At 31.6% G+C, this 22,675-nt stretch overlaps 4 protein-coding genes across 6 annotated transcripts in view; 1 reads left to right on the top strand and 3 right to left on the bottom strand.

Moving 5' to 3' along the window:
- Positions 1–8,974, bottom strand: part of LOC108693179 (TRPL translocation defect protein 14) — a 17,487-nt gene extending 8,513 nt beyond the window's left edge. The window contains exons 1-5 of one of the 2 annotated variants that reach the window (XM_018201993.1): positions 8,421–8,974; positions 4,321–4,590; positions 1,599–1,666; positions 869–906; positions 51–88 (exon numbers count right to left, since the gene is read on the bottom strand). In XM_018201993.1, the coding sequence (XP_018057482.1) occupies positions 51–88; positions 869–906; positions 1,599–1,610 (88 nt within the window). In that variant the 5' untranslated portion in view covers positions 1,611–1,666; positions 4,321–4,590; positions 8,421–8,974. The remainder of the gene's footprint in view (positions 1–50; positions 89–868; positions 907–1,598; positions 1,667–4,320; positions 4,591–8,420) is intronic. The other variant, XM_018201992.1, reaches the window with a different exon arrangement.
- A 3,604-nt stretch (positions 8,975–12,578) lies between these two features.
- LOC108693180 (kelch domain-containing protein 10 homolog) lies at positions 12,579–16,237 on the bottom strand. Its single transcript, XM_018201994.1, has 5 exons — positions 15,446–16,237; positions 14,816–15,287; positions 14,099–14,332; positions 13,271–13,600; positions 12,579–13,173 (listed from the first exon to the last, which is right to left on the bottom strand). The coding sequence occupies exons 2-5, from the start codon at positions 15,269–15,271 to the stop codon at positions 12,997–12,999; spliced, it is 1,197 nt and encodes a 398-aa protein (XP_018057483.1). The 5' UTR covers positions 15,272–15,287; positions 15,446–16,237; the 3' UTR covers positions 12,579–12,996.
- Positions 16,238–16,481: 244 nt separating this feature from the next.
- Positions 16,482–19,044, top strand: LOC108693083 (exosome complex component RRP45). The gene is made up of 8 exons (XM_018201772.1): positions 16,482–16,607; positions 16,885–16,979; positions 17,055–17,277; positions 17,496–17,713; positions 17,850–18,077; positions 18,305–18,432; positions 18,676–18,758; positions 18,862–19,044. The coding sequence occupies exons 1-8, from the start codon at positions 16,542–16,544 to the stop codon at positions 18,982–18,984; spliced, it is 1,164 nt and encodes a 387-aa protein (XP_018057261.1). The 5' UTR covers positions 16,482–16,541; the 3' UTR covers positions 18,985–19,044.
- LOC108693082 (alkylated DNA repair protein alkB homolog 8) lies at positions 18,961–22,404 on the bottom strand. 2 transcript variants are annotated; one of them, XM_018201770.1, is made up of 8 exons: positions 22,385–22,404; positions 22,016–22,216; positions 21,711–21,942; positions 21,463–21,627; positions 21,174–21,386; positions 20,518–20,897; positions 20,296–20,451; positions 18,961–19,604 (listed from the first exon to the last, which is right to left on the bottom strand). In XM_018201770.1, the coding sequence occupies exons 2-8, from the start codon at positions 22,145–22,147 to the stop codon at positions 19,032–19,034; spliced, it is 1,851 nt and encodes a 616-aa protein (XP_018057259.1). In that variant the 5' UTR covers positions 22,148–22,216; positions 22,385–22,404; the 3' UTR covers positions 18,961–19,031. The 2 variants fall into 2 exon arrangements, with proteins under 2 accessions (XP_018057259.1, XP_018057260.1); XM_018201771.1 differs by having other exon boundaries at positions 21,463–21,615.
- Positions 22,405–22,675: the final 271 nt, after the last annotated feature.

The raw sequence follows: 22,675 nt of genomic DNA, 5'->3' as shown, positions 1-22,675 counted from the left end.
GGGGGGGGGGGGGGAGAGGGGTGTAAAAGTGATATAATCAGTAGACTTACCCTCCTCCGCGTTCAGGTCTGAAAACTTGATGCCGCCACTGAAATGGAAAGAAAGCAGACAGCAGATATGAGACAATTGCCTAGATACACACTGCAACGCGAGCGTTTATTAATTGAGTTTAATCAAACGTTTGCAACGCAATTGTGACGTTTAGAACAGTCTTAAATATATATCTCGCAGCTGCAACTACAAGCAGCAATTGAAGGAGTTCGTCATTATACATGGATACTATCTGAAATCGCCTCTAAACGTCTCTCTACACCACAGTGCTATTTCTCGCGAAATAGAATCAACGTGCAAATATTATAGTAAGTTTTCTAGAAACTCCTGTCGAGTAATCTTGAAAGTTTTTGCGTATAGCTTTTCGAGATGCAGACGCAAATTATTTTGCTCACTTAAAATTTACTCTTCGGAGCTTGTTCCACGAATTTTTCTTCACGATACTTGACTGAACGAGAGCGAGAGGGCGAACGGCTTTATTTCAATCTTCAAAAAGTCCTTTTAACCCTGCAATGCGTAAAAAAATCAAGTACACAGAGGTTTGTGAGACTTTCATTCCATATCTTCGTTCATATTCTCTGTAATTTTGATAAATTTTTAAATTAATTTTAGATTACTTTTTTGCAATGTCCAATTTTAATCTTCCCAGATTATCTCTCCATCTCTTTCAATCCTTGAGATACTTCATTATAAGGGCATTCCAGGGTTAATTCGAAAGAAAACCGTAATCGTCCAAGAGTGACTCTCATTCCAATTTCTTTCTTTCTCTTTGTCTCTCGCTTTTTTTTTGTAAACTTGTGATCGTATAATTGCATACCTGAGCAGCACGGTCGCTGTCTCGGGGACACGGAACACCTGAAAAAGAAGACAACCACCGCTCTATCGAATCCAAAACGAAGGGTAAGAGCCCCCGAAACTAGATCGCGTTTTCGTCTCTTTTCAAAAGTTCTTTTTTTTTTTACTCGAAATTCAGTTTGCGAGAAATTGATTCATAACCTTATAATTTATTTAAAAGTTTTTAGAATAATTTAAAGATCATTGTTGTAACATTCCTTTTTCTTTCTTTTTCTTTAAGAAAGACTCGACTTTAAATCGATCAAAAGTATGCATTCCGCAAAGCTCGACGAGTTGATATTTAAAAATCGACCTCTACACGCAGTTACGATTCGCTGTACGACTTAAGGCAAGGTAAAATCTCGCTCCAGAGAGACGAGCTATGGAAAAAATGTGGCTCGATTATGCCGTAATGTGTTATCCTTGACTCGAATATTATTGTACTGCACGCGACAATCGAACGATTTCTGCAAATACACGCTAGACTCTACACAGAATGATTATCCCCTGCTCGACTATTCCATCAATAACGAATAACCCTAGTGTACGGCATCTGTCGAATTGAATCTAATGTGGAATAGAGCGAGTATCACTCGGAGAAAAAAAGCGAAAAATCAATTGGGGGAAAAATTCGTAACGGAGATCTCTGTTTTCTTTTCTCCTTTCTTTCTTTTTTGCGGAAACTTTTTGTTTTTAAAAAGGGTTTTACCTACCTTCCAGCCCATATTCTCGAAGAAGGTGCACAGCCTGGTCTGTCCAGTTGTTTTGCCACCACATGGTCCTGCAATAGCAAATATGTGTTAGACAAATTTGCGCTGAAATTTTTGAAAAAAATTTGCGTGAGATCAAGAATTGAGATCGATATGTTCGGATTGTTATGCTTTATGATATTACTATCTCTTTTTTCGTCTTTTTCGTTACATAAAATAAACGATGAGGATATGAAAAGGCAGACGCCAATAAAAGTCAAATTGAATTTAATTGGCGTGCGCCAGCATGGCTATTAAGTCGTCGCGACGTTATGCATCATGCTTATTATACATCGGGATGATGAATTTGAGCTCACCACGATTCAATCCCAAAATAAATCATGCGTCAAAAAAACTCCAGAACTTTTCCAAGACTTCTTCTCTCTGAAGGCTGATTGTATCACAAAATAAGGTGAAAATTATAAAAGTGAGCAAATACACTAGAATATTCATAATTTAATTGGCCAAATGAATTTGTTTACTTTTTTGTAATTTTCATCTCATTTTAAAATATACAATAATGATGAATTGATTCTCTGATTATATCTTAACATCCAATCTAATATTATGTCATATCTATATAAGTTAGCAAAATAAAGTGAAGAGGATCAATTCAAATTAATATTTTTATTTATTGCTTGCTAAGTTAAAAAAAATGTTCCGCTATTTTATAAAACATATCCTGATACTCAGTCTAATTTAATGTTACTCTTACCCCAAAACTATACAGAACAGAATTCCTTGATTCTCCACACTCTTCTCATAAAAAATGCAACCAAATTATTTCCCTTCAGTGATAGAAAAACAATGAAAAATTTAAGATTACTTTTGAAAAAAATTATTCCCCTCCAATAAAATTTCTTTTTACTATAATTTTTTTTCTGCTTTCATTACAAAACTCATTGAGTTTCGTAAGAAATCTCATTCAAATTATATGAGTTTAAATTAAGATTAGTGTTCAAGAAGATAAAGAAGATAAAGAATATCTTATTTCGTCTAGATCGGAATTGCAAAGCAATGAAAGTACGGAAAAGGTCAAACACGAGCATATGATTAGATCACAAATTAAAAACTAGTTTAAGCGGCAATAATCAAGAAATAAAAACTAATTTTTCAAACCATTAAAAACAACATACGGAAGTTTGCGATTTCGCTCAGTCATCTTCAGATAAGTTAAAAAATTATAATAGAAAGAAATTAAGAATTTCTTATCTTCTTTCTTTTTGTTATAATTTTTTAATTTGGCTGAGGATGACTAAGTGAAATAGAAACGTCCGTATGTTGTCTAATGGTTTGAAAAATTAGTTTTATTTTCTTTGTTGTTGATGCTTAAAACTCCTGAGTCATTATAGTTATATTGTAGTTATATTGTACAGTAAAGTCAGAAGCGAAAAATGATACGTTAACTTTTATTATGTGCCATTTATAAATAAAGACATTTGAATAAAACAAAATAATTTGTGAAATAAGATTGCTTCAAAACATTTGTAAAAATGGACGAAAACTAACTCTCCTAACAGTCAGCAAATAATCGTAAAAAGTGTAAAAGGCACGTGTAAGTGAAAATAAGCTATGTATGTGCATTAAATAAACTTCATGTATCTTTTATCATATTTTACGATTATTTATTGACTGTCAGAGAGGATAAATATAATTTTCTTCTACAAATTTTTACAAATGTTTTAAAGCAATTTCATCATTTTGTTTAAAAAAAAAAATTATCTTTATTTATAAATGACACGTAATAAAAATTAACATGTCATTTCTCGCTTATGATATCACGATTCAATACTGCTATGATGATTACTCAGAAACCTTAAATAAACTAGTTTCTAATTTGAGATGTAATTATTTACATGTTTAACCTTTCTTATACTTTTCGTATCTTATCTTCCATTATTCGAATACATTGTTGCCACCCATTGTGAGCATATAAACCTTGAATTTCTGGCGAAATAAAAAGGAGGACATAGAAAAGTTCTTTTCAAGGTTTCTTTATTATACCTTATTCATACCAAGCAACTCAAGTTCTAGATTTCATAAAAATTTCAAAATTTATTTAAATTTTGTTAAATTTTACGTTTTGAATCTGTGATATAAATATCCGTTGTTCAACAAAAGATAACGTCGTCAACGATAAAAACGAATTATCAACAAGGCTATCTGTTATGTCGTTTGCATTATCTGTGCATTTGAGTAATTTCCCGCTTTTATCTACTGATATATGATAAACATAAGAAATATCGACGTTGAGGAAAAATAACCGTCTGATTCATGTAACGCGGATGTCTAAGAGATGTCTGAAAAGCGTGCAATTGGTTTCAATATGAGATGCAGATCTGTTTCACATTCAACATTGGCTATCGCCAGTAAACAATGAGTAATACAATCTGAGTCGACGTATGCCTCCTTTATATTTCTGTTGTATGAAATTCTTTCTGCCTTAATCCAGAGTTCCTTTCTTTCAAGCAAAGTGTTTTCTTTCAAGAACTTCGAGCGATATTTTATTCTGTCGAAAGGTGTAGGATTTTCGACTTAAATTGAAATCGCAACTTACTTTTGTAACGTAATAAGAGTAAAGTTAGCCTTTAATCATAATGCAGCACAATGAACAATACGGATTGCGATTAAATAATGTAAAAAAGTACATGAATAGAATAAAGTATAAAGTTTTTTTTGTCCGTACAATGGATTAAAATTTATGCGGACGGAGCTTCGTTCTCGGCGGGACTCTTCTCTCAGGTCACCCGGTACAGTTGTGACCGCGTGTCCCTGCGTGGCGCGTGGAATCGATCGACATCCGCGTGTGGCTACGATAACGAACGTTGCAAAACGTTGCAAGGGGAATAGTAAGAGACAGTGCGGCGCGGTGTTACAGCAGCACGAATGGCGAGATGAACTGAGTTGGTATCTCCTTTGCAAAATTTTCGATCTAACGGAATTTACGATCCCTGCACTGAGAAAAAATATAGTTAATTTTAATAAATATTTACTTCAATACTGCCAACTAAACATTTACTTACAGTAAGTAAATATTTGTTCAATAAAAAAAATGTTAAATCAAAAAAAAGTTAAATCAAATTAACATTTCTTGTATTAAATAAATATATCTTTATATTTAATAAATATTTAGTTGGCAGTATTCAACTAAATATTTATTAAAATTGACTTTTTTTTCAGTGTGATGAAAATTTTTCTCAAGATTTTTCAAAATTTCTATATAATTTTATAACTTTCTTACATTTTTTTGTACAATTGGAACACTTCTCAAAAAATTTACATTTCTTCTTAAAATTTTTCATATGTTAATTATGAAATATCGTAAGATTTTTAAGATTTTTTATAAATATAATTTCTGATGAAATGTTATAAAATCTAAAAAATTAAAAAATATTTTTTAAAAATTATGGGATGAGAAATCTCAGAATATTAGGTGTAGTAAAAAGAAATTATTTTTGCATGAAATTGAATGGAAAAATAATGGATTTGTTTTTACTACACCTAATATTTCAGAATATAAAAAATTCTGAGAGAAGATTAAACTTTCCGAATATTTCTAGTATTTTTGAAAAATATTCCAATTTATTTAAAATTTATATAAAAATTATAAGACAAATATTCACCAGGGATATTATCTATATTTACAGTAATAATTTTTTAAAGAAAATAAAGGATAAATCTAAAAATATTAAGACTTTATTTCTAAATATTTCCAAACGACAGTTCTGAAGTTTTCTTGCGTATTTCTATTTGAAATAAATAACTCCCAAGTAAAATACAAATCATTATAATATCAAAATAGTTGCAAATTTGATTATTAAAAGTCACTTTTCAATCAATCACAATTTATTTTGTTACTGATTTTGTTGTTCTGCTTGGGCTAATATTACTCATAAAATTAAATTTGTCAGTTGTTTCCGTAAATATTCGCTCATTAGTGCGATATTAGACATTAGAATGCTAATTAGAAAGAAATTTCCTATGGGTTTATTAAAATAAAGGACAAAATTGAATTTTGAAAAAAATTAATAAATCTTAAGGACAATTCAGTGTTACTAAGTTTGTTCAAAGTTATTCTTTATATTATGACTTTCTCAATATTTTAGCTGTAATTTGGAGTTTTTTTGTATATTCCTCTCAAAAAGTCACTTGAAAATTCTCTTTTTTGTATCCCCAAAAAAATCTCCCAAAAAAGGAAACTTCAAATCTGATAGAAATTCTACTGAGTTGGAAACATTAGGAAAGGACAACTACATGAAATAAAGGACTGTCTTTTAATAAAGGATATATAGTCACCGTTGCTATATTCCTTTCACGGTATAAATATTTTATTTTTATGCTTTTCCCGTAAGCTTTCAATGTATTTCAAAAACAAATCTTTCAAGAGACAGCGAAAAGGTTGAGATATTTCCTTTGTTTTCGTTGTATACAAAAATTTTTCCTAATTCAGAGTTTCTTTCTTTCCATGAAGATTTTCAAGAATTCCTTATTCTGATATCTTATTCTGTGTATGTTTCTTCTAGAAAAATACAGAAACTTCGATCTTAAATTAAAATTTCATAACGAGTAAAAGCATTATATACACTGAGAAAAAATTTTTTTGTTTACCATAAAATACCATAAAATAACTATATTTTATAATTATTTTCGGTGCCAACTATAAATTTGGTGCCAACTATAAATTTGCTTTCCAGCAAAAGACACAATGTAACATAGTGACCATTTCATCTTGTTTAAAATTGGCAAACAACAAGAATATAATGTTTCCCTGTGTTACTTTACATCATTTGTATCTGTTGTTTTAAAATGTAAGTATATTTATAGTAAAACTAGAAATATTATTATCTACTGTTTAATTATTAACTATAAATATTACTATTACCAATTATAGCACTTTTATAATAATTATTATTATTAATTTATCATTATTGCTATTATTAGTAGTAATTTATTATTATTCCAGTACTATAATGTTATAATAATAATAATTATAAAAATGGAGCTCCTAATTATATTATCATATTGAGGCAATTATAGTCACAAATACTAAAAACATTTTTTTCTTGATATATTTTCAGATTTTTCTGTTTCTTTGTACCTCATCGCCAGAATCTTTTTTAAAACTTGTCTGCAGGGAATGCTAAAACTACTTGGAAAAGTGCCAAAACTTGATTCCACCAAAATTCAATTATTACGAAAATTATATTGAATTATATCTCAATTTTATTGACATGCGATCTAACTCTATATGGGCAAAAAATTCACGCTTTCCTGCTAACAATTAACATGCTTCCTCTTCTTTTTCTCGATCATGGACTTTGCTCATTTCTTGATCCAAGATCAAGAGAAACATGAGCGATCCACATCACGTGCGCTCGTCACGCCGGTCGGGAAAAAATGTTTCTCCGTAAAAATTCCGCTCGCGTGAAAGAAAAACTTCTCACGCGCGTATTTTATTCTCATGTCCGTCAATGTTCTATTCTCGCGTTGCACGAAATTATGAGACGAGTAATCACCAGTGATCGTCCTCGGAGTAAGAGATTTATAAAAGAGGAAAAAAATAACACATGCCAGTGCTTCAGGTTTGAAAGCGAAAACTATCTGAAGAATTAGATGAGAAAACAGCTCTGGAATGTTCTTTAAGTGAAACACGTGCTTCGTTGTAAACCTATAATTCTCTTTTTTTTTTTTTAGTCGTATCTCTTTCCGGATTTTTTATTATATTTTATTTTGTCGCTCGATTAATATCAGTTTCTTCTGACTTTGTTGAACTTCGAGATTTCACCCGGAAGAACGATTCTTAATTATGACGTAAATATAACGTAAGTAAAATGCTTCTTTGCGTGTATCTACGATTAGAAATATTAGATTCCGAATAATTGTAAGATAAATGTATTATAAAATAATAAAGCCGGAAGTTTTCATGTGAAAATCAATAAATCAATCGAAATGTGAAACGAATAAAAACCGGCATTATGTTCCTTTCTATCAATGTAAATTAATCTCAGTTAACTTCGTGTATTTTTTTCTAATTTTTTTCTTATATAACAAGAAAAAGATAGAAAATAAAACCAAAATTAAAGTTAAACTATATTGGTGGAAACAAATATTAGCTTATGTACCTGAGGAAGTTTAAAATAAACTGAGGTAAAGTAGACCAAGGTATGTGGTATCGTTGTTTTCCATAATTCTCATATTATACTTTATCGCAAAATATTTCTAAAATTGCTTGACAAAAACTCTCTATCTACAACGTATCAGGTCTGTTTTTTAATACCTGAACTAGAATACACTTTTAGAACTTAAAGTGAAATAGATTTTCGATATTTGACTGCAGGGAGGAAAAAAAGGGTTCCCATGTAGGAAAAAAAAACAGACTTTATTATTCGTATTCATAGTCAGATCTTATATATTTAAGTCTTCCTTAGCCTTAAATTTATCTTCAGCTACTCTACGAATTATTTTATTGGCTGCTGAGCATCTAAAGATAAATTTAAGGAAGCTTTAAATACAAGGTCTGACTATGAATGCGGGCATATGTCTATCGCGGAGCACACAAAATATACAAATTCTAAGAAAAAAAATCAATGGGAGACACTTCGCATCACATGCTTTTACTCTTGCAGACTCGCTCTCGCTCCGGTTTCCCGATCAGCGAGATTCGTTGGCGAAGTCCAGAATGGGGAATCAATTCGCGCTTAATCTACTCCAGCTCGGAGGAGCAGCTTTGTACGCGCGAAAGGGGAGCGAAAGGAGGATAAACGCGATTGTACCCCTGTTACGTACCTCCAGTTAGCACTAACTTGTACACGCGTTTCTGATCCATCGCCGTCGCAGCGATTCCACTTCCGTTTCCGATCGGAATCACTCCTTCTTCACTTGCTCCTCTCTCACACCTTCTCACCCTCGCTGCTCGACGACGACAACGACGTTGCCTTCCTCGGGGATGCTGGGGGAGGGAGGGGGGGGGGTTGTTTCCTCCGTTTCGGCCTCTGATGTGATGGGGGACGCCGAGGGTGGCGGGTGTACGATGCTCGAAGGCGGCGATGGTCGGTACTACATAAATACCTGGTAGCGCATCTCGGATCGGCGCGTGCTCGACCGCGTGCTCGGACGACGCATGGAAAAGAAACGGGAACCGACGGCGGAGGACTGACGGCGATGAGAATATCGCTCGGTGCGAGCTTATTCGATGATCAACCGTTAAATTTCGCGAACCTTCTCTCACTGTAGCTACCTGACCCTTTTCACGTAGAAGGAAGAGAGGAAAAAACACGATACCGCGAGTCTCGCGCGACCACAACTCGGCGCAATAAACGCACGCACGTCCGTCCCGTATCACAGCTTGGAGGCATCTGAAGTGAGTTGCGCAGCTGGTCACTCCGGTTACTTTGGTTGCGAATCGCGCGAAGTCACGCGCGTTCCACCGGAGCCGGAAGGCGCCGATGAGCACCACTACGGAAGCGGAAACGATGATGGACTTCCGCGCCAAATTCAAGCGTGTCCTTCTACGCTTTCCGCGCTCGTTGCTTCGTTCGCGTTGGCTTCAAAATTTATTGTCAGTACTCAAAATCTACAGTGCATGTAACGTAAACTATAGATTTTTAGTACCGGCAGTAAATTTTGAAACACAACCATCGATGAATTTTCGCATTTAATATTTGGCTCCTATTTGCTACTTTATATTTATGAAGTTAAATATTTCACAAAAAGAATCTTTTCTTACTTTAACAAGAAATATTAACTTATATTTTTATTCTTGCAAAATGAATTCTTTTATTAAATACGTTACCAAACATTGAACGTAGATTACAAAACAAGTGTTCAATAAACGTAACAAAAATCGCGTTGAAAAATTGGAATAGATTGAAATAGTTGAAAAATTAATAACAAAAATATTGGATAATTGGATTAATAAAAATTGTTAAAATTTAAAAAAGTTTCTCTTAATAGTCATAAATATATGCGAATGTCTTTCTGTTCTCTTAGACATACATACGTTCGACTTCGAATATTTTTAAAAATAGTATTTTTTAAAGATAATTCTTGAAGATACTAAATATAACGGAATTCACGCGATACGTATAAATATAAATACTAAACAAGCCGTGAATTGAATTCAATAATAATTAACATTGAAATATATAAGAATTTTTTCCATAAAATTTTTTTGTAATACAACAAATGGCAAATGACGCATTATTTAATGTTTCAAATCGACAATATTTATTCGAAATTTATATCTATATTATAAATATATTGGAATATATTCTGATTGTCAAAAATTGACAAATTAAATTTAAATGCTGCTCGGTTCGGCATCGGTTATTGCACTTTTTCGTAATATAATTAATTATACTCACCGAAATTGTTTTTGATTCCGCGTCTAGAGAACAGAAACACTTCTTTGCATAACAATTTTCTCTCGCGAAATTGTATCGAAGAAGATTTATCCGTGATGGATGTGACCTTTATATATATTTTATCACATCCCTACATCGCGACTGTTTAAATTACTTTGGAAAATATCTCGATGGAGGAAAAAACCGAATACCTCTTTATCGCTCTTGTTAGCATAACCATAATAAAAATAGTGTCCTTGGTATAGTACGCTCTGCTAGGTTTTCCTTATTTTATCCTCCTTCCGAGCGAGAGGACGAAGTAGAGCCATGTAAAATCTCTTTACATATTTTTTCAACCTTCGATTTGCTAAAAATATGTTTGAACTAATTGTAATTCTTATATATATATTTTTTTTTTAATATTTTTAATACATACTTTATAAATATATTTTTTATTTTATTCTTAAATAACGGGATAATAATAGAATACAATCAACGAAAATAAAGTTACATCGATTTTGTTTTAAAAAAAAGATTTTTATTCTGATCAAATACCAATAATTTGGAAATTTAAAAAAGATACAGACATTGGAGAGTCTCGAATATCTTTTTTCATTTTTAATTTGATCGTTGTCACTTATGCGATTTCTTCAAATCTCGATACTTTTTTTACAATTTTCATTATAATATAATGGATTTGTGAAACAAAATTGTTTAAATCAGTAGAATCGATTTTTCCTCTCTTTTCCATTTTTGTATTTACAATCTTTTTTTTCTTTTAACAGACATTAGTTAATGTACAGCTAATACCTTAAGTAAATAGCGCTGAGGATCGGATCTATTGCATAATTACGATGCATGATACACTGCTTAGAATGATTAAAGAATCATGAAATTTAATCCTATATTCGAGCAATCTGAAGTTACATTAGGGGCATTAATAGATAACACATATATTCAATCAGATGTATTCAAAAAGACTTAAAAGACTTAAAAAGAAAAGTGATTAAAAAAATGCATAAACACCTATTTAAAAAAAAAAGAGTTAAAAATATGAAACTAATATCTCGGATATACATAGAAAAAAATAAGACGAATAAGGATTAAATCATTATAAATACATATGACATGAAGTATAAAATATTTATGGAATTTTATACTCAAAATATGTTTCTTTTTAATTTAAAATATACGCACGAAGGAAAAGAATAATGAAAATTATTAATATTACAATCAAGGGACATCCTTAAAATTTTTTATTTATCAAATGAGCAGTTTAACGAGCATCGCTGTAATTAATAGGCACTGCGGACAAATATATTTAACAACCTTTTTGAGACAAAACACACAATTAGTAATACTATATAGGTCTATTTTTTTTAACTGAAACTTGTTGCACTATCTATTTCTTTTTTTTCTTTCCAAGAAATCATCTCATTAGAAAAAAAGAGGAAATGCAAGAAGTTCAAACTAAAAAGAACAGACCCATGCATTCTTCGATATTATTTGCACTTGACATATTTAAATATTCAGAAAAATTTCATCGCCGCGCAGTGAATCGTCGATGATCTCTAATTCTAACATCCTTAAAAAAACAGATAAAATATATATAATACTATATATCATTAGAATAAAGGCAGAATGAATATACTGTACATAACATTAAATATGTAAATGATGAATCATATCCTTAAATTTATTTAACTTTTTATATATTATTCTTTTAAACTATTCTTATTATATTTGTACAATTTGTTTTAGACAGAGATGTGTCAATTGCAGTTAATATTAGGAAAATACATACATATTTAGTAATTTAAAGTTAATTGTCAGATTGACAGAATCGCAAATGTAAGAAAGATCTGGTATTTTGGCAATAGTTTGCGCTATTAAGTTACAGCTGTCACAAATATAATAAATAGTAATGTATAATGTGAAATTACTTTACCATTTACATTATTAAAATAATAAAAAAAGTTGCATCAAAAGTTATAAGGATGGTTCAACTTCCGTCAGGAATTTTAGTAATAGCGATAAAATTATATGTATTACTTAGTCCTAATTTAGATCATTCTTTTCAAATATTTTTCTTTTACATGCTGACACTTTTGTCATTTTGGTGACAATATTATGTCTGTAGAATAGAAGTCTTTGATACTCCAGTGATTCGATAAAACTATGATACTAATTTTCGATCCTAATTTAGAAATCAGAAATCATTGGTCAGTTAAGAAAAAATCTTTGGACTAATGTTGCAGTCACTGCTCGTGAAGATCACCTACCTTTTCTTAGCCATTTCTGACTTCTGCACACAATTTATATACTTAAGATTTGAAAAGCATGTTATCATCAATTTGAGTTTGTAAACACAGCTCTGCTTTACAATTTTTAAAAACTTAATCCCTTTTTAGTAAAAAATACAGCTTCGAGCATGCACATCCAACTCTCCATGGCCATTTTCCAGCTAGGACGTTTCCACTGTGTAAAAGTACTTGTTCGAATGCAGTCTTCTATTCTATTCTTATAATTATATTTAGCGTATCAATAATAAATTTATGATTTTTATTTAAACTTAAGTTATAATTTTTTCAGAATTGGTGATTTTGGAAAGTTTTATTGCAAAATAAGTACACAACATGGTAGTAACATTGACATATTTTACAAATTCGTATTTAGCTTTTTACTGTCGAGCAGTGTAACACTGTGTTATAGTTGAAACACTGTGTAAGGCAGTGTTACACTGCGTTACCTATGTACGTTGTTGGAAAACATCCCATTATTTTATAACCACAGTGCGTCTCGAATCATTCTATAACAGGAGGAACTTCTCTATTGTTACAAGAGATACAAGAATTCAGCACTTCATCATTTCTCGAAAAATCAAAAATTTCAGAAGTTGAACCACCTCTATATAAATCTAAATATCGACTGATCGAAGCGAATGGCCGAACATTTTAAAGTGCGTATAGCATAAAAAACATCTGATTTGAGAATTTGAAGATATCGAGGAAACTAATCGTTCACCAGTCGCAGAATTCAAGTCTTTGTACGAATTTTAATGGTATTCCCATGCTAAGCAACTCGTCCGGTGAAGCGTCTTTCAAATCCTCCCAATAATAATTCAATGCTTCCCAGCAGATTTCGGATAATTTGGGAATTGTTAGCCAAGCAGAGTAAACCGCGTTTGTTCTTTTCACCTGTAATGATGAAAATATTCAAATCGTGATTACAAGTAAAAGAAAGTGCATTGAATAAAAAACATTTGTAGAACGCTATTTAGAATACGATAATAACCTTGTTGTTCATTTTGACTATACCACCGAATATGTACATGCGACCTTCCGGAGTCAGCGCGGCCGAATGAAAGTACACTGGACATGGTAAGATGCATTCTCGCAAGCGTGTCCATCGCAGTGTGCTAAGATTAAGTCGCCAAACATCATTAAACACTCGGTCGCCATTGTAACCGCCTGATATGACAACCGAAGTAACACCATTCTTCTCATCTATATATTGCACAGAACCGTGACAACGTCGTGGTGCCGGTACCATAGTCTCTTCAGTTTCGCCATGTGTGTTCAAAATCTTCCAACTATTAGTCTTTAAATCAAATGCCGGTATTTCCTGAAAAAATTTATTCAAAACATTACACGAGAAAATTAAAATTATTGCATATTTTTTAATACTTTTACAAAAAATTAATTTATTAATAATTTAAAAAATTTATTAATAATTATATATGTATTTAATATATATGCATCTCAACACATATTACATTAATATATATGTCACAATAAAAGCATAAAATTTAGAATTGCATATACACTTATTAAATACATATATTAAAATGTATACTTTTACAGACTCACAATATTATGCTTTTATTAATTTGTTGTAGGAAATGCTTATCTAATAAATCAATACATTTATTATAAATATAGAAAAATAATAGATATTTTTATACTTAATTAATACTTTTGCTAAAATTCCTTACATAAATGCATACATTAATTAATTCATACAGTTACTAAATTTTATATTTTTATCATAACATATATATATATATAAAGGCAATATTACTTTATATTTTTTAAGAGAAGCTTTACACGTTTATTCACTCACCAAGAAACCATATGATTCTGTCGAAGTACCACCACCCAAAACATAGATCATCTTGCCATCAAAAGCAAGCTCATGTCTGTATCTGCCATGCGGTTCTGACTCATCCTTGCCTGAGCAAATATATACTACCTCCCAGACGCCTCTTCTCAGATCGAAGCGATGAATGTCGCAAGTATATTCATAACCAGTAGTGCCACCGACTGTATAGAGATAGGAACCATGGCATACTAGTGCCTATCCAGAAAAATAAATAAAAAATAAATAATCTTACTATTATACAAGTTATTATATAAGTAAAAGTTTATTACATATATAAGTAATAAAAAAAATAATAATATAGACAAAACAGTATAGATCAGAGAGTCTTGAGATTTTTATCATAAAATCCGAGATTCATATTTAGTTTTTGATAAATCTTTTTTTTTCATTTTTATTACTTTAATCAATTTCTTGTTAGGATATTGACTAGTTCCATGGTAGTTATCTCTTATTGAACAAAATTAATGGTTTGCCAATCAATAGTTAAACCATTAAACAAACAATTTAAGCTCTGTTCTCAAGTTTTCCTATTTATGCATGACAATTTTTAATAGAAACAATATTATTCCAATATGAAACAAAAATTACAAATCAGAGTACACGACTAGATAAACAAATCTTGATACCGTGTTCCTCAGAAGATAGAAATTCAAATGATAAGGACAAAAATGATTATACCTGCCCATACTGAGGTTCAGGTAACTCGCCTATGGCTGGCACGGCATTGATAGCGCCGTCATCCACATTGCAGACATATAGCTGATTGCTGCAGCTCTCGCCGAATGGTACACCGGTGCCACCATACACCATCAGCGTATTGCCACACAGTATCACTGCATTCGATGCCAGCTCATTCGGCATATTTTCCTGGCCAGGTAGCCGGGACCACCGCTTGCTAACAAAGTTGAAACGCCATAGTTCCTTAAACAATGGTTTGCTAGCACTCCACATCTGATCATCACGCATATCAGGGTCGGTATCAGATACACATGGATTGAAGCCGCCGTATGAGTACAGATTCCGATGATCACAAGCAATCCGGTGGCCGCTTCGGGCCTTCGGCTGCTCTATCCCCTTCACTTCGGGCTTGGTAAATACAAACGGTTTGAACGTGTACATTCCTGCGTCCATCATTCTCAGTGTTGTGTACCTAGACATTGCGGTGCGAAAAGCAATTACGAAAGCAATCAGAGACTTGGCAAACTACGAGGCGTTCCTCTTCGATGAAGCTTCGCCACGCGCTGCCGTCATTCCTAACCTCAAGAGCACCCACCTAATCTCCATGCGAGATCGCAACCACTCACCTACCTGTCTATTTATCTATCCTAAACAAGATTCCAATTCGTTCTTTCAAGAATTCTCGTGTTTGTGATACAATATTAGCGACTGGATCACCCTGGTGACTTTCTCGGAAAAGAATTGCCGGTCATCTCGCGCGAGGAAGATTCGCGACAAGTTTTTCTCTTTCCACAATGTCGTATATACTAGCTGGAAATAGATTTCGTGCAGAGCATCAAAGGAATAAAGTCTTTTCCTCACGTCGATCTTTCTCTTTTCTAATTATATGAGGTCTTCGAGTATTGAAGTTGTTACTTTCCTCTTCTACTTTTGTGCCCAATGATTATTTGACCTGAAGGTCACAGTACCTATACAATAAACTTGACGATGTGCTGATCGAGTCGCTCACTTTCTTACAATCCTCAAGACGATCGACATCTTCCGCGTAAGCGCGCGTCTTCTTTATTGCCCCTCCTCCCCCCTTCCAAATGGACTTTCGATCTAATATTCAGGATCACAATTTTTTTATAAAGTCTAAGTAGAAGGTGCTTTCTTAGAGCGCAAGAAGCTTTAATAGTTGATTTCAAGCGATTTCAAAATGCTCTCCTCTCCGTGGAAGCTTTTCCTCGAACTTCAAAGTTACTGTTGATCATTCACTTCATCTCCTTGTACGCATTCAATCATGTGATAATCTCGTCTCTCAAACACAAGCAAGCGTGGAAGAGCCAACGAGAACGCAATCGTGTTTATTTTCAGACGTAAAAACAATCCACGTTATCAGACAAGAATGCAATACTAAGGATAAGATTGCGTTCCACAAAGTTCCGCGACATCCACCGGAACACTTCCGGAACTCGATGGAAATAAAATCGGAAGTCAAACAGTCACATGGGAGTATCTAGAGTTTCTAGAAAAATTCCAAACATCAATCATTATGATTGGTCGTCAATCTAGTAACTTTGTAATCGAAGTATTTTACTCCATATATATTTTATTCCAACGACGTGTACGGATTGTTTATAGGTTATAATTTATTTATGGATCATAAACAAATTTCAAGGTGCAAATTATTTGTCACGCATAAAAGTAATATTAGTTTTAATCTTTCCTTGATAATTTTTAAAAGATGAAGGAAATTCCTGTCTCAAACTGTGAACGAAATTTTATAAACAAATGTATAGAAGAGGAAACGGTAAGTACTTTTTCTGTAAATTTATTAGACAATAATTCTCATAATTTTTAAAAATTATAGTGTATGCATATTGTTATAATTTATAATTAATGTATCATTTAAAGTATCATTAATCAATCATCAAATTAATGTATCATTTATCCATAATTAAATAATAAATATATTTAAAAAATATATTATTTATTATTTTATAATTATGGATATAAATTTTGAAACAAACATTTTGTGTCATGCATATGCAATAATAAAATTTTATAATAAATCTATCATATTTCAGAGATTAGATGGTCGAAAATTATTAGAACCACGTTCAGTAAAAATCTATTTTAGCTCTAATTGGGGATGTTGTATGGTGTCTCTTGGACACACAAAGTAAATTTTACGTAATAATATATACGGATTATTTTTAATGAATATATAAAGTATTGAAAAAAAATGTTTTTGCAGAGCCATAGCACAAGTATCATGTGATATACAACAGCCAAAAACATCTCGTCCTAATGAAGGCATGATACGCATAAATGTTGAGCTTGCTCCTTTAGCAGCACAACATTTTGAAGGAGGTAGACAGTCTGAAGCAGCTATACTGATCAATAGGCAGCTGGAGAAATGTTTTAAAGATTCAAAATGTGTGGATTTAGAATCTCTTTGTATAGTAGCAGATAAGAAGGTTACTAGAATGTTTGATATTAGGTACTAATCAACAAAAAATACAGATAACACAATATAAGTATAATGTAATAGTGAATAATTATTATATATTTGTTGTTTGTCAATGTTAAACAGAAATGAAATGTTATATTGTGTCATTTGTGTATTCTTTTGGAAAGCACCTATTAAATATTGTGTAACATTTGTTATGTTATGACTTACATGGTTTTTATTCAGGTATGGAATTTGAGAATTGACATTAATATCATAAATCATGATGGGAATCTTGTGGATTGTGCTTCAATAGCGACACTCGCTGCTCTTATGCATTTTCATAGGCCAGATGTCACATCTACCGGTGAGGAAATTATCATACATTCGGCTTCCGAGAAAGATTTTCTACCATTGACATTGTTCCACTATCCGATCTGCATATCTTTTATAACTTTTAAGAGGTTGGTTGATGGAACAGAAATTATTTGTTGAATTTTATATAAGATAAAAAATTCCTTCCTACTTAAAAAATCTACCAATAAAATTTAACAATTTCTGAACTATACACGCAAATAATAAAATCTATGAATTGCACAGTGGCAACACTATAATGGATCCCACTTACATAGAAGAAAAAGTTGGTGTCGCAGAACTTACTCTTGGCGTGAACTCTTATAGAGAACTTTGTAGCTTGCATTTCGATTATTTAACAAAAACTATGATTGTCAAAGATGTCATATCCGCTGTTTCTAATGATGCAGCTAATTATGCAACAAAATTGGTGCAGCAGATCAAGGAGGCAGTAATCAAGGATGTGCAGTCAAGGTATGATTTTACATTGTTCTGAAAGTAATAGCTTATTTATATTGTATATTAATTTAATTTTAAAATAATTTTTACGAATATAAAATATAATAAATAATCTAAATGACAGACATTAACTTTTTTATTCACGTACAATTTAATTTGAAATATTAATTAGAGAAGAAATTCTCTGATTATTTTATAATATAGAAGAAAATTAAAACTATTAAATAGATATTTTATTATAGATATAAAAAAGATGACAGTAACATATCTAGATTTAAAGAAAGCATACAAGTGAATAAATTAACGACAACGATTGGCGATCACATTAGCATTAAATTACGTAAATGGGACGCAACAGCTATAATCGAAGGTATATATTTCATCCAATTTATTTTTTATACATGCATGTGTGTTAAGATTAAATTTATTTAAATCAGATTAATTTTATTATAAATTGAAGTAAATTTTAATAAATTTTAATTTTTTATAATCATATTTAATTAGAATTAGAATTAGCTTTCATTACATTGAATTAAAATTAATAATTAAAAATTTATTTTATTTTATTTAATATACGAAATATAATTATATATGTATATATACAATTTTATAGATTTCATGGAAGTGGAAAATGAAGAAAAGAGTCGTATTATAAAATATGAAGAAGGATCTGCTGAATTAATATCCATTCCCGACGTAAGTACAGAGAAAGAACATATTTATTATAATATTATAATAATTTTTTCAATTTGTTTTCAAATTGATAATTAATTGCAATAATTTTTTAATGTTCTTGCAGAATTCAATTAAGAAAGAAGAAGTCAGTACATTTAATTCTGATTCAGACGATGAAATTCTCGTCAAATCACCATCTTCAGAAAGAAAAGAAATAGACTTAGTGGATTTAATAGATAGCGATTAGATTTAAAAATATATAATTTTGGAGGATTAATTATCTCAATCTAATTTTTATTCTATAATCTTTGTACATTTCTCCAAAATCACACACCAATTACCTTGATCATAATACACCTCCTTAATCGAGGCCAATGATATTTTTGTGCACAATCTCGCGAGCTCGCCATCGCGAAATACATGATAATATCTCAGAAAATGTTCACCGCTCCTCTTGGTCCAAGGAACTAGCATGTCGCTCTGAGGGAAGACCATCCTATTTTCGTGAATCGGTAACGTTAAATTACACTCGGAAATTCTCTCATGATTGATTTTGCTCTGATTGATTTTCTCAGATTCCTTGCTTTTTTTGCCAGACTTTAAATAGAGCGAATCCTGGGAATTTCTGCATTGCTCCATTGCCCACACATAAATCAAACATCTTCCTTTTGGTCTCAGCACTCGAACTATCTCGGAGATAGCTCGTAGTCTTCGTTCCTCAGTGGATAAATGATGAATAACTGCAATACTGATTATAGCATCCACGGAATCATTTTTGTACGGTAAATATAGACAATTACACTGAAGAACCTCGAAGCTTCGTTTGCGACATATACCCATCAATCCAGAGCTATGATCACATCCCATCTAAGATAATTCTCGAGATTAGTAACGCCTCTGCTTGAAAGGGTATAATGTAAACAAACTAAATGTCAGCGTATTCAACTTTTTTTATACCTAATTATATAGTCCTATTAATTAAGTATCAACAATAAAATTAAAGTAATAATGTAACAAAAAATTTCTGTCTTAACAAACCTCAATAAAAAGAGTTAGGAGTCGGCGTAGTAAACAGAGCGCAATCACATTTATATAATTGTTTTAATATATATCATAATCAGACTACATTCGATTTACAAACTGTTTCGATTCCAATTCGAGCCATCCTCATCAATATCAACGATTAATATACAAAATTAATGATAGTTCCGTATCTTAATAAAAAAAAGTTTGTATTCAGCTATGGTAAAAAAAGTGACACTCAACTTCATTAAACATCTAAACATTTGCATTTTTTTATCAAGATGTGAAACTATCGTTAATTTTGTATATTAATTATAATATTACTGAGAATGAATCGAATTAGAGTCGAAATATATTACGGTTTGTAAACACAATTGTAATTTAATTAAAATAATTGTATAAATGTAACTACACTCCGTTTATCATTCCATTTATCACGCCAATTCTTAACGACTTTCTATTATTGATACTTTGAATTTTAATTAATTCCTATTAATTAAAAAAAGCTACTATTAATGAAATAATAAGAAAGTACCTTATATACATTCTGATTTCCACGAAGATATTTGCCATTCCCGCAACCCACATCCAAAAGCAATGTGCCTTCTTCTAAACTTTCAAGGAATTTTGTTACATTGGGCCATTGTTTATGTCGCGTCTCGCTAAAGTGATTACATATTTCCTCATAAACCTGTAAGAGCACAATTTCAGTAATCGTAAGAAACAAAACATTCTCACATCGTTCGAGTCTACACACCTTATGTACATATGAACTTTCCAATCCCGATGCCGTCTTGTCGTCAATGAAAGTTTCACGTTTCGCAGTATCACAGTAGTTTTTGAAGTCACAGTAACATTCACCATGTCGTACTTTTCTGAAGGTGAAAGATACTCTGATACCACGTTCCTGCGATGTAGGTCCATTTTCTGTCTTGATAACATCACTGTAACGTGGACAGATGCCATGTGTCCATGCATATCTCGCTTCTCCTGTCATAATCAATAAAGATCTGGCTGGCAGGAGAACATCGATTTTTTTATCTTCTTTCTTGAAGTTCATGACCCATGTGGATCCCAATGATAGAGATAATATAGTGTCTTCGAAGACGCTATGTGTGTCAATGTGCGGTGGTATACCTGAATAAGATCATATATTACAATATATGATCTTAGTTTATACAATATAATATATGATTTGAATTTAATGATCCAAATTATTAATTCAATTGTATTTAATTTTACGATTAAAATATATTAAATTTATACAATTTACAAATTTATAAATCATATAATGTCAATATTATAATGTAATTAATATAATAAGAAACTGAAATGTTTAATTGAAAAATCTTTACTTTGTTAAACAATTTTTTTAAAAGAAACAATTTTATGAAATTGTATGAATATCAAGACCTTGTCCAGGTAGATATCTGTTGATAGTCAACTGATCATAAGCATACTTATGACCATGCTTGTCAAATAAAGTTTGCAAAAATTTGTATTCCTGAGGAATTGGCTCGATAGGTTTGTCAGGATTTACTAGGTTTGTGTCATATTCGAACTCATACCCAAAATGTTTTACATCTCTGTATTTCAGTTGCGACCAGACAGTTGCTAAAGTACTAGCTAAAACGAGAAAAACTCTTCTTTAAATTATCTTCTTAATTACATTATTGAATTATATATTGCAAATCTATTTTACCATGTTCATCCCAATTAATTGACTGCAAATCTATCACATTCTTACATTTGTCCCAATTGAGCGTTTCTAACAAAATTTTCTCTTGTTCTTCTGTTATGAAATTCTCCATTAAAGTAAGACCAGAGGGGAATGCAGGATCGGGCACAACATAATCTATGATAGAAACTAAAAATAGAACATTACATTGTTACATAAGAAAGAATTCTAAATTAAAATTGGAATTATATAGTTTTATTATAACAGTATACCTGTTTCAGTGTAGCATACATATAATGGACCATTCTGACCCGGAAGCTTAATGCGTCCATGAATATAGTTGTATACACATGTTGCATCCTCCTTTGAGCTGCACGTTACAAAGCAATATGACTTGCTTGTTGGCATTATCAAAGTATACTTAGAGATCAGAGGATCTAATACACATTGCAATGTCTCTCTTTTGATGCCAGTAACTAGACCACCATTGCATATCATCAAGTGCTGCAAAAAATATCAAGCTTAAAAATAGTTAAAACAAATTCCACATTCTAGTTTAGAATAAGCACACATTTACCTGCGTAGGCTGCTCGGTACATTTAATGTTCATATCTCGGAGCAATCTGTGATGAGCACGTTTCTGCTTTCGTATGCTCTTTCTGTCGTCCCTCTCTGTAGTCGTAACATTTGTCTTGTCACTTAGAGACATAATTTTTGACGTTTAAATGCATTAAGGAGAAAATGGCTTCATCGCAATCGTTCCGTTTTATTAGCTTTACTGAAAAAGTCGATTATTCTATTTATAAATAAAAATTATAAATAAATTATCGACTACTGTCTCTTGACACTTCTTATTAATTAATTTTTCTATTCATGAGTTTTGCATTCATATGCAAAATAATTTAATAACCCAAAAAACCTGAAAACAAATATTTATTATACATACCATATCGTTTTTTTTACAATTTGTTTAGATAATATTTTAAATAATATAACCTATAAAATAAACTTTCGATACATAACCTACAAAGGAGTTTAAACATAGAATATAAAACTGAAAAAGAAATGACGCATTCGATAGACTGCACTAGTGCGCACTGAGCGCGAACTTTTCGGTGCTACACATTGTTGTGCGTACATCAGTGCATTCAAGTCATATTCGGCAAATGAAAACTGATCCAGTGTGGTGCTGAATTTATATTTGAATTGAATGAACGGACGAGTTAAAAAAATGTCA

Source organism: Atta colombica, unplaced genomic scaffold (assembly GCF_001594045.1).
Source record: "Atta colombica isolate Treedump-2 unplaced genomic scaffold, Acol1.0 scaffold88, whole genome shotgun sequence".
Taxonomy (NCBI): Eukaryota; Metazoa; Arthropoda; class Insecta; order Hymenoptera; family Formicidae; genus Atta; species Atta colombica.
This window is presented reverse-complemented; position numbering and strand designations above follow the sequence as displayed.